Source organism: Aulonocara sp. 'chitande type north' Nkhata Bay, linkage group LG14 (genome assembly GCF_057382095.1).
Source record: "Aulonocara sp. 'chitande type north' Nkhata Bay isolate Kocher_YH1m ecotype deep benthic linkage group LG14, A_spYH_male_GT1.1, whole genome shotgun sequence".
NCBI lineage: Eukaryota > Metazoa > Chordata > Actinopteri > Cichliformes > Cichlidae > Aulonocara > Aulonocara sp. 'chitande type north' Nkhata Bay.
In genome coordinates this window covers 15947890-15963838 of record NC_141357.1, presented here as the reverse complement: position 1 = coordinate 15963838, position 15949 = coordinate 15947890, and the positions used below count along the sequence as shown (strand labels likewise).

General features: G+C 40.8%; 1 protein-coding gene across 1 annotated transcript in view; it reads right to left on the bottom strand.

Annotated features, from left to right (window-relative positions):
* brwd1 (bromodomain and WD repeat domain containing 1) overlaps positions 1 to 15628 on the bottom strand; it is a 28436-nt gene extending 12808 nt beyond the window's left edge. Inside the window, exons 1-20 of the mRNA XM_086261198.1 lie at positions 15218 to 15628; positions 15042 to 15100; positions 14889 to 14918; positions 14622 to 14681; positions 13873 to 14023; positions 13586 to 13684; positions 11112 to 11272; positions 10671 to 10892; positions 7947 to 8047; positions 5524 to 5594; positions 5113 to 5213; positions 4927 to 4967; positions 4694 to 4795; positions 2464 to 2617; positions 2219 to 2353; positions 1528 to 1656; positions 1269 to 1417; positions 1020 to 1096; positions 634 to 846; positions 336 to 519 (exon numbers count right to left, since the gene is read on the bottom strand). Of these exons, the coding sequence (XP_086117324.1) occupies positions 336 to 519; positions 634 to 846; positions 1020 to 1096; positions 1269 to 1417; positions 1528 to 1656; positions 2219 to 2353; positions 2464 to 2617; positions 4694 to 4795; positions 4927 to 4967; positions 5113 to 5213; positions 5524 to 5594; positions 7947 to 8047; positions 10671 to 10892; positions 11112 to 11272; positions 13586 to 13684; positions 13873 to 14023; positions 14622 to 14681; positions 14889 to 14918; positions 15042 to 15100; positions 15218 to 15254 (2276 nt within the window). The 5' untranslated portion in view covers positions 15255 to 15628. The remainder of the gene's footprint in view (positions 1 to 335; positions 520 to 633; positions 847 to 1019; positions 1097 to 1268; positions 1418 to 1527; positions 1657 to 2218; positions 2354 to 2463; positions 2618 to 4693; positions 4796 to 4926; positions 4968 to 5112; positions 5214 to 5523; positions 5595 to 7946; positions 8048 to 10670; positions 10893 to 11111; positions 11273 to 13585; positions 13685 to 13872; positions 14024 to 14621; positions 14682 to 14888; positions 14919 to 15041; positions 15101 to 15217) is intronic.
* Positions 15629 to 15949: the final 321 nt, after the last annotated feature.

Sequence of the window (15949 nt, the reverse complement as noted above, 5' to 3'; positions counted from 1 at the left end):
ACAGTTGATTAGCAAAAAATACTGCTGGGATTGAAAAACCTAAAGGAATTGCCATTTCTGAGATGCTCGTTATCTGCCCTTACCTTTCCCTGGTTTACCTGTTGTCAAACTATACTAATCTTTAACCTGCCCATCTGACTTACAGCCAACATACCTATTACAAGAAGTGACTCTTCACTCTACATCAAAACATCCCACACGTCGTTGTTATTGGACGATCAACAACATTCACTACATCTGCAATAGATTCCAATCTTTTAAAATTGGTTTCCATTTATTTATAAACTATAAAAATCTTTCCCATAAACAATGACACATCTTGGCACATATTGTACCTGTAGCTGCTGTGTGGAAGTTCGGGTACCACCACCCTGCGTCTCCAGGCCTGCAGGTCTCTCTCAGTGGCCATCTGGCTGCGAGGAGCGTTCTGGTGCATCTGTCGTACGCCCTCCACTTGTCCACTGCGGCGAAGACCCACATTAGGGGGTGACTGCACATCTGCTCGGTCGTTCACGGACACTGAAGTGAAAAATACTCGCTGTCAGCAAATACTTTAAGTCTTTTCTGGATATTCTGAGAAATTCTAAGGTCTACTAAAACCAATCCAGTGCAGCAGTGATGGTGTACTGATACCTCTTCGCGGTGTGCTTGGTGCTGGAGCCAACACAGAGCCTTGGGCCTCGGCTGGCCCTTCGGGTACTGCTCCCGTCTCAGGCTGGTTCTGTCTGTCTTGTTGCTCTTGAAGCTGTCGGATGGCCTCGTCCAGAAGGCTGCTGCGTCTGACTGCAACCTCCTCGGGTTCTGCCGTCTGCTGGCTGATGACCTGCTCTACCACCTCACCATCACCTGAAGATGTGATACATGTCAAACACCATCAAGTTTGATATGTTTAGCTGTAAATACAGTTCAGATGGTCTTAAATCGAGACAATAAAACAGTGAAAATGGGTCTGTGACATTTAAAAGTATATAATCTTCCATTAAGGTAATGGACTAATTGCAGCAGAATTATGGTCTTACTGGTGGCTACATATCCCAGCTGAGGTACCAGGTGCTCTGCAGCAATGTTCTCCCGCCCTGGGACAAGTCGCTGGTACCTAAAAATCAAGGAAAAATGTCGAATTCAAAGACAGGCCAGGGAAAACCATTTTAACTTTGTCATGCTGCTCTCAGGCAATCAGAACCTCTGATTTAACATTCAAACATCTGAACTTTTGGGCAATAAACGAAGACTGTAATGCTGCATAATGAAAACAAGGTGACGTCTACCGTGGGGGGTGAGGGTTTCCATCCACATCCACTAAAAACGGTGGTGGCATAAGATGGGGAGCCTGCTGTGTCTGTTCGTCCAGCACAAAGCCGTTGGCATCCCGGATCAGCGGTCTGTAGTCTGTGTGGAAGAACACCTGATCTGGAAGCTGCGTGGAGACCAGGAGAAGCAGGAAATAAGTAAATGTCTTCACTTTGCTCACAAAACGTAAAATTTCAACCATTTTCTCGATCTCCAAAATGCAACAGTTCTTCTTGCCTTTTCATAGGGCTTGGAACTGCCGAAGCCAAAGATGAGCAGATGGCCATGGGAGTCCGTGCAGGCGAAACGCTGACCATCGGGAGTGAATTTGCAGTCAAAAACAGCTCCGTGACCCTGGCCTTCAATCTGGATGAAAAACCACAAAATAGAAGAAACTTGTCAGAAAATGAGAATTTTTAACAACAGCACAAATCCTTCCCTCACAGTAACTGGGAAAGACTAATGATGTTGTATTTCCTTCTCTCACTTTGCACAAAAAATACCACAAAAAAAAAAAAATGTATCCAAATAGAAGAAATCCTGCTTTCAGGGTTAACTTTATGCACACTGCTTTTAATCATAATCATGCTACTGCCCTAATTTAGTGTCCATCAGAATAAAAACATTATAACCACATCTGCCCAGCAGTCATAGATCATTCGTTGTCACATGTGTGAGTCAGTGCTCTCCCGCTGTTATAGGATGTAAAGGAGGAAAGAATCTAGCTCACTTGCCTCTTACTGTGTGCAGAGATGCACCTTGGCCAAAACAACTACACTGTTCCTTCAGTCCCTCACAATTAAGTGTTATAGCGAATGAATCACACTCTGAGCGCATCATGTTATCGCTCCATCCCGCCGGGGTTAACAACTTTCCGCTGTGCACCATCCTATAAAAGCCAACTTCAGGCAGTGCTGTGTCAGCGTACCATGTTGAAGTAATGCTGTGTGTTTGTGCCTCGCAGCAGGTCCCATATGAACACGTTCCCATCGTGGCCAGCAGACAGGATGATCCTGGGGTCAAAAGGGTGAGGTTCGAGGACAAACACCTCTGCCTCGTGGCCCTGAAAAACAAGCACACTCGAGTTGATCTCTGGTTTAAAATGAGAATCTGTGGCAGTTACATCATAGTCAGTATTAATATGAGCTCTGCAGCAGAACGCAGCACAATTACTTTAAGGATATGTAGCAGCTGTCCTGTGTAGGAGTTCCACACTTTGAGGAGATGGTTGTTAACAGCCGTGATGACTGTATTGTCATGGCGATCCCACGCTACCATGGTGACTTTGGGTTTGAAGTAGCTTTCCTCTTCACTCATTGGCTCAACACTGAGAGAGAAAAATAACAAACGAACATCAAATAACAAATTATTCATAATACTAAAAAAGTAATATGGAAACGAATCTATAAAGTCCCTTTGACACATCTCGTGATGACACTGTAATCATAGAAATCCAGATTTTAATTCTAACACAAAGTACCAGATTATTATCACTAAATTCTTGTGAAAGGCAGGCTTTGGCACATGAGAGGTTTGTAGTCATTTCCAAGACAAAAAGGCTGGATGATAAACAGAATGTTTTTTAAAAGATATTTGAAAAACACATGCAGAGATATTTTTTTTTAAAAAAGAAAAAAAAAAGATGAATATAAATATGCTACTTTCAGCTGCTCCCTTATTCACACGGGGTTGCCACAGCGGGTAGCTCCGCATGTTTGATTTGGCAGACTTTACTCCGGATGCCCTTCCCGGCACAACACCAAAGGGATTTGTGTCTCCTCCCGGAATTAAAGCTGGGGAGCGTTTACTTGTTAAGCAAATGTGTTTGAGATGAATGCAATTACCTGGAAATCATTTGACCGCCCCCCAACCCCCAAATATAACTGAAAATAGCACAAACATCACATTGAGTTTTTAAACTGAAAACAACCGTTATTGACAGAGGCAACAAAAGCCTGGGAAAAAAAGTGTGATGAGTTAATTTTGCAGAATTAAGTAGTGTTATGCCTCACCATTATGTGGGCAAACGGTTTGATTTAAAATTAACACACTGCAGTTTTATGATGAGAAACACTAGAGGATTTATTCAGCTATCGTTAGAAGATTCAGAGAATCCGGAGATCCTGTGTACAGAAGGAACGAGGGAACACTTCTGAGAAATGTCATCAGTGCACACAGGTTTGTTGCTGCATTTGCAAGTGCAAGATAAAAACCAAACACGCAAAGCAGAGCTCTGACCCCAGTGCTCATGACACTAAAGGAGAGTACACGGCACAGGAAACTTGCCTGAATTCTGTCTTTATTTACATTTTACACGGCATCGGAACACCTTGGTAAACAGGAGCTGTACATTTTAAATATATGCTCATGTTTTCATATACATATAAATTCTGCATGAGCTACAGAATAGAGACTGAATTTTGGAAGCAGACCTAGTTTAGCACGGAACAATCTGTCCAGAGGAATGCTCTGCTGGCAAACCGAGAACACCATGTATACCTAGAGGTATGAGTCTCATTCAGGTAAGTCCTTGCTTATTTTAATAAAACAATGCCAACCCACATTCTGCATTTACTGGTAATTCAATGCATGCGGCTTTCTTTCTTCTAGTGACTGCTGAAATTAAAAGTTCATTTTAACGCTTTAAAATAAATCCATAAATAGGCGCCTGAAAGTGTTGAAAAGTGGCTTCTTTTAGGCAGACTTTGATTTTACGCAGCTAATTTTTTGCCAGTGCAAGAACTGTGCTTTAAATTATATACATACCGGTATGTACAGCGAAACACAGCCTGAATGTTTGAAAGCCTCCCCAGTTTGATACTGAACATGCGTTAACTGGCAGATAAAAACAAACATAAGATCTGTCCTCCATTTCCACTGGTTACTCTCCAGGAATAACTAGCCTATAGTAAGGAAGTGAAGCTATACACAACCTAAGACAACACAAAGCCTAATCCTGGGGACACAATACAACTGAACCAGACAAACTTATTCATAAAACAACCCTGTAATTACAAAAAAATACATCAATCAGTATTACCCCTCAGCAAACAAGTTCTTTCAGTGGTATGTATAATTATATACATAAAGAAAACCTTTGTTGGCGACTTGCTTTCCAAACAGATGACCGAGCCAATACAAGCCGACAACTGAACAAATAAGTATTTGAGCAAACGGTTTCCTCAGCTGCCGTCAGCACCTGGTTTACTTGGACATGCTCCGACAGCTCCTCCGAGCAGCTTAGGCAGCAAACGCTTCCTTTTCGTTCAGCAAATCGGGCACTTTTTATTCCAAATGAGAATCTAGCTCATTCTGTGCTATTACAGAACCAAAATCAAGAAGGCATCTTCACCAAGATAAGACCCACTTTCGTCCACGCTGGTTCACAAGAGCAAAGACTCACCCTGGAATAGTGGCAGACATGTTCAGCAGGATGCACCTCCACTGCTGCCGCTGGTGGAGCTTCCAGATCCGTGCTGTTCCATCTCGACTTCCACTCACAAACCTGGCACGGGACAGCGACAAACACCAGGCACCATCACTTTACACACCATCCCACTCAGTTAAACGTGTACTCTGAATACTGCAATACTTGATATAATTTTTAAATAATAATAGAATGAGCTTTTATCATACCTTTCACCTGAGTGGCAAAATTGGATGCTATCAACTTTGTCCTAGAAACCAGAGACATGTAAAAGGATCATCAGGATCAAAAGGAGAAGAACAACAAATTCTTACATCAAATTTGCATTTGCAGCTCAAAGTTCTGCCAATAAAACCTTTGTAAGGATAAAGTTTTGCTCTTCAGATGATGCTTACCGTGTGCTCATGGAGCTCTGATATCTTTTCTGGGCTCCCACTTCCCAAGTAATATATTCGGATGACATCATCAGTACTTCCTGTTGCTAAAAACATCCCACCTGGAAAAAAGTTGGTAACGTGAAATGGCGTGTTGCACTTAATTTATTTTATTTAACCTTTATTTATACAGGTAGTCCCATGGAGACTCGATGTCTCATTCACAAGAGACCTGTTCCAGACAACCATTAAAATTACAACAATAAAATAACTAAATAATTCTTTAGTTAGACACATGAAGTAGCACAGAGGTCATTAAAAACTAGCAGCTCTTTATTGATTGCTTTGGCTCTAGACTTTGTTTACAGGATGGTGGAGGAGACAGTGGAGAAATGGCAGGAAAAGGGACTCAACATATAAATGTCTGGTTACCTGGACTGAATGAGGAGCACACGGTCTGAACACCTGGCCTTGGCCGCTCTGTAAATTTGTGCGGTCGATCGCTGGAAGTAGAGAAGAAAACATCACTGATTTCATCCAAAATAGAACACGTGACTGAATTCGGAGCAGACGCTAAAGAAATGATGTTTTCGTTTTTATATTTCATGTCTACCTTTTGCCCTGTCCTTCAACATAAACTGACAGTCAAACTTACATCTAAACCAACCAGCATCTCAACATTTTGGATGACAGACGAGATTACAGCCGGGTCGGATGTCACCCTGCCATTGTTTTGGTCAGATAAGAGACAACAACATACTTGCATATCAGTTAAACAGGCGTTCAAGGTTTAGAATACAACTAAACTTAGCACAAAAACAGAAGGAGATCTGTGTGTGGTGGGTAATATCTTTGTTGTAACAATGCCTCCTCTCATAAATCTTACACCACTGGAAAGCCTGCTTATTCCCCCTTTAATGTTGCATTTGTGGGTTGAGCATCAAGGCCAAACAGCTTATTCTGCTGTTGACTATTGTTTGGTGTTGTTTACTGTATTACATGATTGAAGTCTGAAGAAACAAGATATATTGGAAATTTAACTATTTATTTATTTAACAAACAGGGACCCCTGTAGCATGTGGAAGGTGACAGGTACAACAACCTGGCACCACTTTCTCGTACTAATCACCAACTTGGTCACACACTGCTGTGGGATCTCATTCTTCAACCAGCAATTGTTGCACATCAACCAGTGTGGTTGTGTTGGTCACTCTGGTATGAACAGCACACCCAAAATGATACCAAAAATCTTCAGTGGGATTGAGGTCAGGACTAAGGGCAGGCATTTCCATCCTCTCTACTCAAAAATTCTGTTAGTCTGCAATAAATCCCAATGTGTGGGGCGAGCACCACCTTGGAGGATAGTTTGGTCCTAAAAAGCGCAGATGTGGGATTGCCGCTGCATGCAGAAACTTATCTTATCTGCACCGAGATTGCCTCCAATGATGACAAGCCCCGGTGAGGGAGATGCCGCCCCACATCATCACACTGCCTTCACCAAAAGCTGTTAACCTATCGTTGCTGCAATCAGCAATTGCATTCTCCACATCCTCTCCACACTTTGACCCCACAAACGATCCACCTGCCGCAGGCAGAATCTCAATTCATCGCTGAACACACCATTCCTCCACATGTTCTCTGACATCACCCATTATATGTAAATTGCCCTTCAACTTGGAGATGGTACTAGGTACTCCAAATAATGCTGCATCTTGGTTTGTGGAACACCAGCTTGAAGTTTCCAGATTAGTGAAATGTAGCATGTCTGGAGCAGACACCAACCGACTGCTGTAGCAGGGTCCCTGCTCACAGGTGCTGCCAATCAGACACCTGATTGGCAGCACCTGTGTTACCAGAAGTTCAAAACAAGAATAAGCTGTTTAGCATTGGCAGAAAACATCTGACAAGTTATTCATGAGCGCAACCCACCTACTCAACTCTGCTGTTCAACCCAAAAATGTGGCACCACTTAAAAGGAAATAATCAACGTTCCCAGTGGTATAAGATTTATTGCCAAGAAGCATTGTTAAAAAGAAATAATCAAAGAAACAAATTTTCTTATTTATATGCTTTCTAACTGAGCTTCTTTAAGACAAGGCAGACGCCAGTATAAAGGATGATGTAATGGCAATACACCAGCAGCCAACACTGGGAGTTAAAAACCTTTTAAGCCCAATGTGACTTGTTTTCCAGTTACGCCTTAGGCCCTACTGCTAATTTCCATTAGAATAATAATTTCTAATGGATGACTATTCCCACTCCTATGTACAAGGCGTTGCACAGCTTAGCATTGTTTGTGCCTCGGTGGAAGCGACACACACACAGAAACTAAACTGTTTTGTACTTTAATACATTTATAATAGTTTTATTTTTTTCTTCTTTAGCAGTCTTAGTTTACTGCTCCAGCTGAACTGTGTTCAACAGCATTTCATCAATGGATTACGCATCTGATTTGGGATGAATGCTTTGACAGAATATTTGCCACCAACATTTTGAGGTTAATTGGTGATTCTAAATTACCCATTCGCACTCAGATTAACACCCGTCTCTTAGTCCTGAGACAGGCTGGCGACCATCCAGGGTGTGCCCTGCCTCTCGTCTTGTGGCAGTTGTGATATGCTCTATCAAGTGTTCAATAAGCATGTGGTTTGACAACCATTAATATAGTTTCCGTGTTTTTGCAAAGAGCAGCCGCAGAGGCAGAGACCACCCTCACTACTGTCTGACGCACACCCAGTCATTTTGTTCTAGAAACAGGCCTGAAATATTACAGAAACCTCTCGGTTCAGAGCGGAGCTATGAGGGTTACTCCTGGGAGGCTTTCAAGGGGTACCGAGTTAACATACAGCACTCACCTAAAGTTTATGCTGTTGGCATCCCACTGCCAGAAGCAGACAGTAGCATCAGTTCCAGTGGACAGCATGTAACGTTTGGAGCCCTTGGCAAACGGTGAAAACTGAAACCACAAGAAAAACCACCCATCAGACCCCACTCCAGCCAGTGAGTCAGTCTATGTAGACCGAAACCTGCATTTCACAGAGAAAGGTGAATATTAACCTTTTCTCCCCCTGTACTGGCCAAGACAAAATCTTGATCTTGAGCCAACGGTTAAGAAGGACGAGGTTAAATTTTATTTTCTGGTGTGCACCAACAATGATTTTCAGACTGACTGGACCAGAAATGCTCTTACTGGCTTCAGGACATCTTTAAGTGAAAGGAAAAACAGGCGACAGAGCACGGAAAATGACTCTAAACAGTAAATACGTTCCCAGTATCACGCAGTACTGTTTCTACACATAGCTATGGGGTGAAGAGGAGCTGAAGTAAAGAGAAGACCAAATGAACCATTATCTTTCACATAAAACCAGAACTTGTACAGTTTCATTTCAGTCAATCAGGGAGTTTCTGTGCCATTAAAAACAGTTGCATGGCAGGTAAACTTAACTCACTGAAATAAAAAATGCTTTTATAGAGAAAGAAGGTGGCAAGAGAACTGTAGAAAAGTAAAGATCATGACCGGTGTTTTACTCAGAACATTTTCTTCATGAATCGGCCAGCACTAATATGTACAACTGTGTGATTTTAGAGTGCCACTACACAACATTCACACATGAGAAAAATCTAAAGAAATTAATGAAATCAGTTTATCATTTACTTTGGAAAAGCATGCACATGCTCATATTTAACTTCAATGAACATTTAAAGCCAGCAGTGCATTTTGCAACACTGAAGATACAGCCATCTTGTTTGAATAAACTTTACTGAACTGTTGATGGACGAAACTAAAATGGATTTTGTGCTTATGTTAAATTCTGGCCATGGAGAAAGGACTGTTTAAATTATTAAGTACTGTGAGAGAAAAACAAAGGATAAAAGAATGGGCTAAACCTACTAGCAACGAATGTTGATGCACAAAATCTGGTGCACTGCCAGAGCGATCCAGGTGCAACTTACGCTCTGCAGTTTCTGTTCCAGGACGTGACTACACAGCCATAAATCGGTCTATTTCTGACAACAATCGTTTAGGTCACAGAGTGTAACAAGAGAATCTCACACCAAACCAAAAGATACAGTCACACCGTTAGGGCTGAACGATTATGGAAAATAATCTAATTGCGATTTTTTGCCCCAATATTGCGATTGCGATGCGATATGCGATTATTTTTTAAGGTCTTTGTCTTCTGTATTATTAAACAAAGACAAGCAATACATCATATAGTATGGCCAATACTATATTACATTAATTTTAAACTGTTCTTTCCTGGAAGACAGACCTCTGTTATGATGACATGAGGTGATGCATGAATTGATGACTGACATTTTTATTTAACTTCTTCAATCACAACAGTATATTTGAACATACACAATAGTTTATTTTTAGCTTACAAACATCTGAGCATAAAGTGCTGACAAGGAACCCTGGTGTAAACATTAAAATGAAAGTCAGTGCAATGTGCAGATTGCAGAAATATACATAAAAAAAATCAGTGGCTTTACCACACTCAGTTTTTCGACATCTGTGAACTACTAGACAGTCATTCAATTAAAAAATAATATTAAATAAATAAAACTAATAAATAAAAAATACACACATCTTACTGATCTCTGCAGTCAGTAACATTACACATAAAGTGCAAACATAATAGCAATTGTATAAACACACACACAAACACGCCTTTAAAGTTTAAAGGCGTGAAATTGGACGGTCTAGCCTTCTGATTAGCTAATCAGAAGGCTAGTTCTGATTAGCGTCACCGCTGTCTCGGTGGAGTTTAATAAACTCGGCCGTCTGCTTCTTGCTATCTAAAATATAACCAGACACTGGTGTAAATTCTCGACTGTCTCATACTTCTGTTTAATAAGTTTTCTGTTTGACGTTTAGTCAGCTGTGTGAAAACCAAGGAGGAACCCACCCGGGGGATTAATAAAGTTTTATTTTATCTAATCTAATAACTTTAATCTCAGCCAAACCGATTTACTCACGAACAAACAAAACACTGAAAAAAGCCCAACAATAACATTTTTAGGTTGTCTAAGTGACTTATATATTACGTTTAACCCGAGCAGCGAAACTCCGCGGTGATCTGAAAATGATGTGCCGGGAGTTGTGCCGTTCTCGGCCGCATCAGTAACCCTCGAGCTCCCGGCTAGCTGTCGAGCTGGTGGGTAGCAGACGCCTCTGAAAACGTCGAAGCACTTTTGCAAATATGGGATATCTTGATAAACCGAGCAGATATTTGATGTTTACACAACTACTTTCTCGCCTGAAAATATGTTAAAAGTTTATTTTGTGACCCAGAAAGATTAGTATGAGTAATTTTAAAACTTAGTAGCGGCCGCCATTGCTGGAAACTGGAGTTTGGCTGGGCCGCGCTATGAATTCTGGGATATGGTAGTAATTTGGACAGCCTTATAATCGCAGAAAATTGCACTTGATCATGTCGCGATATTATCGCAAATGCGATATATCGTTCAGCCCTACACACCGTGATTCCCTGAGGATTTTGTCTTCAAATAAAGCACTGGATGAACCCACATTTAAAACAAACAGCATAATATAAAGACTGAAGCTCCTTTACCTGAAGGGAGGTAATGGATCCACTGTGTCCCTGCAGCACAGCTACGGGGGCACAGGTACGAAGGCACCACACACGGATGGTTTTGTCACAGCTTCCTGCAGCAATTAGCGTATTCTCATAGTTAACTGCCAAGTCTGTGATCTCTGCAGAGTGTCCTCGCAGCGTTGAATGAAGCCTTCCATCAAACGAAGACCAAATCTTCACCAAGCAGTCATCTGAGCCCTTAAAAACAAAAACAAGAGCATATGCTTTAGTATACCTGTATGAGAAGAAGAATCTGGGGTACACAGTTAAGGTGGGCACAAGCAACTTAACACTCTAATATTAACAATGCATGTACAGTGGGTGCAATCTGAGTGCTCTTTCATGCAGAAAAACGCTGATTATTATTCTTACAAAGTAGGTGTTTAATTCTGAGAAGAGTGACAAGCTCCAACTTACTGTAAAGATCCTGAGACCAGTGCGATCAAATGCAATACAGTACACTGCAGACAGATGCCCCAGGATCCGCCTATGTAGACGCATGTGCTCATAGTTGCTGACAGGACAGATGGAGCTGAAGCGTTGCGCTCCGGTCAGCTCTCTCCCTCGATGCACCTTCACTGTTGGCAGCATGCAATCAGAAAAATAGTAGTAAACAGAGTTGTAAATAAACTACAAATACAGTAAGGCAGAAGCAGAGGGTGATGAACACAAAGGAAAATATAAGCCTTTAGATACATCACCAAATAAAAGTCAGGTTTCAGTTTGTCTCACCAGCTTTCACCTTTCCTTTTTTACATTTTTTATTTCAGTTTCATAGGCTTTATTTACACAAACACAGCTTGAAATTAAACTCCATTTCCCAATTCAAAACTGATTCGTAAACAAGAACAAAATCACTTCCTTTCTTAAATCTGCTCCATCTGGTTTTTATATGTTGCTAGGGGAAACAAACTATGAGAAACAAGAAGTTCTCCATAAGGGTTTTTTTTTTTTTCCTTCTTTTTCGCTTTAAGGTCTTAGAGCTTTAAAAATTTAAGGACAGATTTTAGATGACAATTTATACAAATGTAACTTGGTAAAGAGTTACTTCACTAGTATTTTTGATGTGTGTGTTGTTTGTCCTGAGGAAGGAATGGGATTTACAAGGTTGTTTATGACAGCATAAAAGAAATAGATGGCCCAGCTCCAGGATCAAACAGGAATAATCAGAAATGCACCGAATTGCATGAGTAAAATGATAATTCCACTTAAACGTTTAAAAATGGCGACTTGTGATTAACAGCTCGTTACATCATGGCAAACAATGTGGTGGGGTGTAAGCCTGTCAAGCAAAAGAAAATTAAATGCTGTATTTAGGGCTGCAGCAATCAATTATTTTTAGTAATTAAGTAATCATCAATTAATCGAGTAATCAGATAAGAAATACTTTAGTCTTATTAATGGGCAATAATAAGGTCTTTCAAAATAAACTGCTCATTGTAATTTCTAAAAATGAAACCAATTATTTAAAGTTTAACTACACACAACATCCGTCATAAAACAAAAATCTACACCCTGTGATTGTTTTTACGTCCCATATTAAAATGTAATTTTTTAAAGAAAACATTCTTTAATTGAAAAATATAAATACTCTCAAGTACTCTCTTTCAGAGTTTTATCTCCTGGATGAGGTAGATTTGTTGTGTTTTCATGTTTATGAGTTTTTGTGCATGTGTGTGTTTCTGCGTGTGAAGTCAAGCGAAGAGTGGGTTTGTGCCTGTAAGCCTTTAAAGAAGAATGTGGTGGCTGCAACGAAGACAAGCGAGCATGTCAGCATTCTGAAGTTTGCACTGTGCTTTGATGGAAAGTTTCTGAGCTGCTCAAAACAGATGTTATGATGGTGTAGATGCATATGGTGTTACTCTATAATTATAATAATAATAATAATAATAATAATAATAATAATAATAATAATAATAATAATAAAAAATATTATTATTCAGTGTCCAGAGTTTTAGTGGCCCACGTACATTTTTATTGGCTTGTGAAAAAGCTTGCATTTTTTTAATTTTTAAATTGTAAAGCAATTTATGAACACAATATTTTATATTATTTCACCTTCAATCTGAAAAATGTTACAAAAGCCTTGAAATTAATGTGATCTAGTAAACCTCATGCCCCACTTTAGACTCACCCCTGTTTGCTGCAGGTATCGCTTCAATATAAAATAGGGCAGCTAGCGTCAGCCTTCAACAAGCTGTATAATTTAAATCTAAACACACTATCAGACTAAGTTATCAGCTCATCTGCATGTTTTAATACAATTTCTGGAGGATTATTACAGATTTTTCGCTGTGTAAAACAGTGGCGAATGGAGCAGCTACAGTTTGCTTTTTTTCGAGTCGGGGTTTGTTGTTTAGATGCTTTTAGGAAAGTGTCCTGCTCACTTTTTCCAAGTAACGGAATTAATGTTGATCACAGGAACAGCGCTGCTGTTTTGGATGCTAGAAACACGTTTTCTTTCACTCTACCTGAGCTCAGCGTCTCGGTAACGACTCCACATTAAACTATGTCAGCATCATCATTACTGCTGCTGTTTTCTTACCAGTTTTTTGTTTAAAACTGGGGACTGTGTGGGCTTAATGTTTTCAGACTCTGTATTCATTCACTGCTCCTAAACATATTTCTATTTCATGTCTATTTGTCATCACAAATGCCGGTGGAACTCTTGCATTTCCATGGTGACAATGGTGCACTACAGAGCCAATGTATTAAACAAAGCATTGACACAAACAATTCGTGTCAAGAACTTTTTATTATCAAATTACTCGAAGAATTGTTGCAGCCCGAGCTGTATTAAACTTACACTGAGCCAGTTATTAATGTGTGCATATCATTGATCCATTTCACTTCACACCAATGAGAAGTATACAGAGGAAGGTCAGGCCTACCTAGCTGTGGAGGTTTCTTGCAGTTCAAAGGCCTCTCTGGTGGTCTGCCCCGGTGAAGGGCTGCATATGATGAAGCTTTAAACCTCTCGCTGTCACAGTCTGAAAATCAACACCAAAAGTTCACAGAACGATTCTGCTGATTGCGAGTAGTAGTACTATTTGACACAGACACTGTCAGTTATGGTGTACATACAGACCAGTATACCATCCAAACCTTTATAATAATGGGATCTAAATATGTTTCTGAGTAACGTCCACCACACACAAAGTTCTTGAAGACTGCTCACCTTTTGCAGTCCTAAGCATGGACTGCTTTCCAGATCCCAGGAGAGAATGAACACCTGGGACACATGATGGCACCTCTTTATCAAGAAGTGGTCCAATCTGCTTACATATCTGTAGCAAGTGGTTTGGTGCAATATGTCTGTTGGCTGCAACCTATCAGTGCAAGCAAACAAACAAATAACATAAAATAAATCATTGTATGGACATGACAGTGAAAACAGACCACTTATAAAACCATTTAAAAATGAATAGCCAGTAATTCTGATAACCAGTAAATAAAGTAAATGTATGTTAAACAGATGGACAAACAGGGAGAAAGATAGGTTTCTGAACTCCTATTCTCACAGGCGTGGCTTATTTTTATCGACCAATCACAGCGCATCTCGAAAGCGAACTAACGCAGAGACAGCGCATCTCGGCTTCTGATTGGCCAGTGAAGCTGTCTCGACCAAGAGAGAAGCCAAACTACCCACCCTATCTGCGGTACAACAGTCGGGCTAAATAATATCAAACTCAGTGTTTAAATGTCGTTTTTTCTGCACCACACAACACTTCACAGTAAGAAATGTAGCCACTGAGAGCGAGTTTTGACCTTGTGCAAAGCCACAAGTCGACGATTTCCAACAGTAACCCAGCAGGAAAAAAGAACAAAGACCGTAAACAAGAACGGAGCGTGGCCGCACGGTCCCCCGTCACAAGACAATAACAACCGCCGATAGTGCATAACAACATACACGAAGTTAAAGCTTACCACATCTTCATATGTTCTCGGGTGCTCATTTCCAAGCCAGTCCAATCTCCCGGGTAAGAGCTGTCGAAAAGAGAGTTTGGTAAAGCGAAGTCAGAACAGAAAACGCCAGCAGCTCCACATCAAGCTAGTAAAAAAACCGGGTGATGTCAAAGGAGTAACGGGGTATTAAAAGTCGACTGAGTGAAACAAGTTTATGCCCGGACTCAGTCAACACCAACGGGTAGCAGCTAGTTAGCTGTTAAAGGCAAAGACAGCTGGGATACATACCTGATATTCCTCCAGCTCGTTCGCAAGGACCTGCAGAGGATTAAAAAACACACGATTCAGATGAGAATGTCTCCATCAACTCAACTCATTATCAAGTGGCTAGCCAACTATTTTGAAATACAACAGTGTGAGAGTCAAAGCACGCCAGCTCACCTCAGCCGCTCTCCGACATGGACCCGTTGTGAGAAAACGCGATATCAAGTAATAGAGCTCTGAAATGAACGGGGAGAACATTTAACAGCCGGAAAAGCAAATGGGATATCAATTATAACACGAGCGACACCGTTGTAATATTAAGCTTTTCAACTGGCTTTACTTCAACGGCTTACCCGACTCAAGGAGCGAAATGTTCCGATTTTTGGCCATTGAAACGGCCGTGATTTGGAGAGTTGAAACAAATTTTCCGCTAACTTTATGGCTACAGAGAATATGATATATTTATTTAATTTCAGTTACACAGCTCTGGCCCCCTCCACGGTTGCTCCCGCTTTCTATTCAGCCTGTTTGCAGTCGCCATTGGAAGGATGAGGCCTCAGCGATACGGCTTACTTCCGCCAAAGCGGAGTAACACAGGAAAAAGGGGGTGGGGAGGAGCACTCGCTCAACAAAAGACAAAAGTATACGTTCGCGTGTTGGTTAGGTACACGGCAGGTTCGGAGTGCAACGTCAGGTATTGATACGACTCCCCGACCACGTGTCGATAACAAGTCATTTAAGAAAAAAATACACACGATCAATCCATCGCGCGCCCCCTTTTTTTAGCGACCAAGGTCGTGAGTTCTGCACATGACGTCATAGATAATGGTCGCAAAATTGCCTTATCGACCTCCTGATAAATGCGTTTTACCGGTTTTCCGAAATTATCAGTGATGAGCCCTAATAATATTGCCATCCTCGGCTCTAGTACGCTGTATAAATATATATAGAAATCTGTATTTCATGCTTTTTATCTAAAGTGCAGGCTATTTTTTATTGGTGGGTTATTATGAAATATACTTGCACTTATATTCTTTGTGAATTGTATAAAATTGACAGCTTTTACCAAAGAATTTGCCATTTGA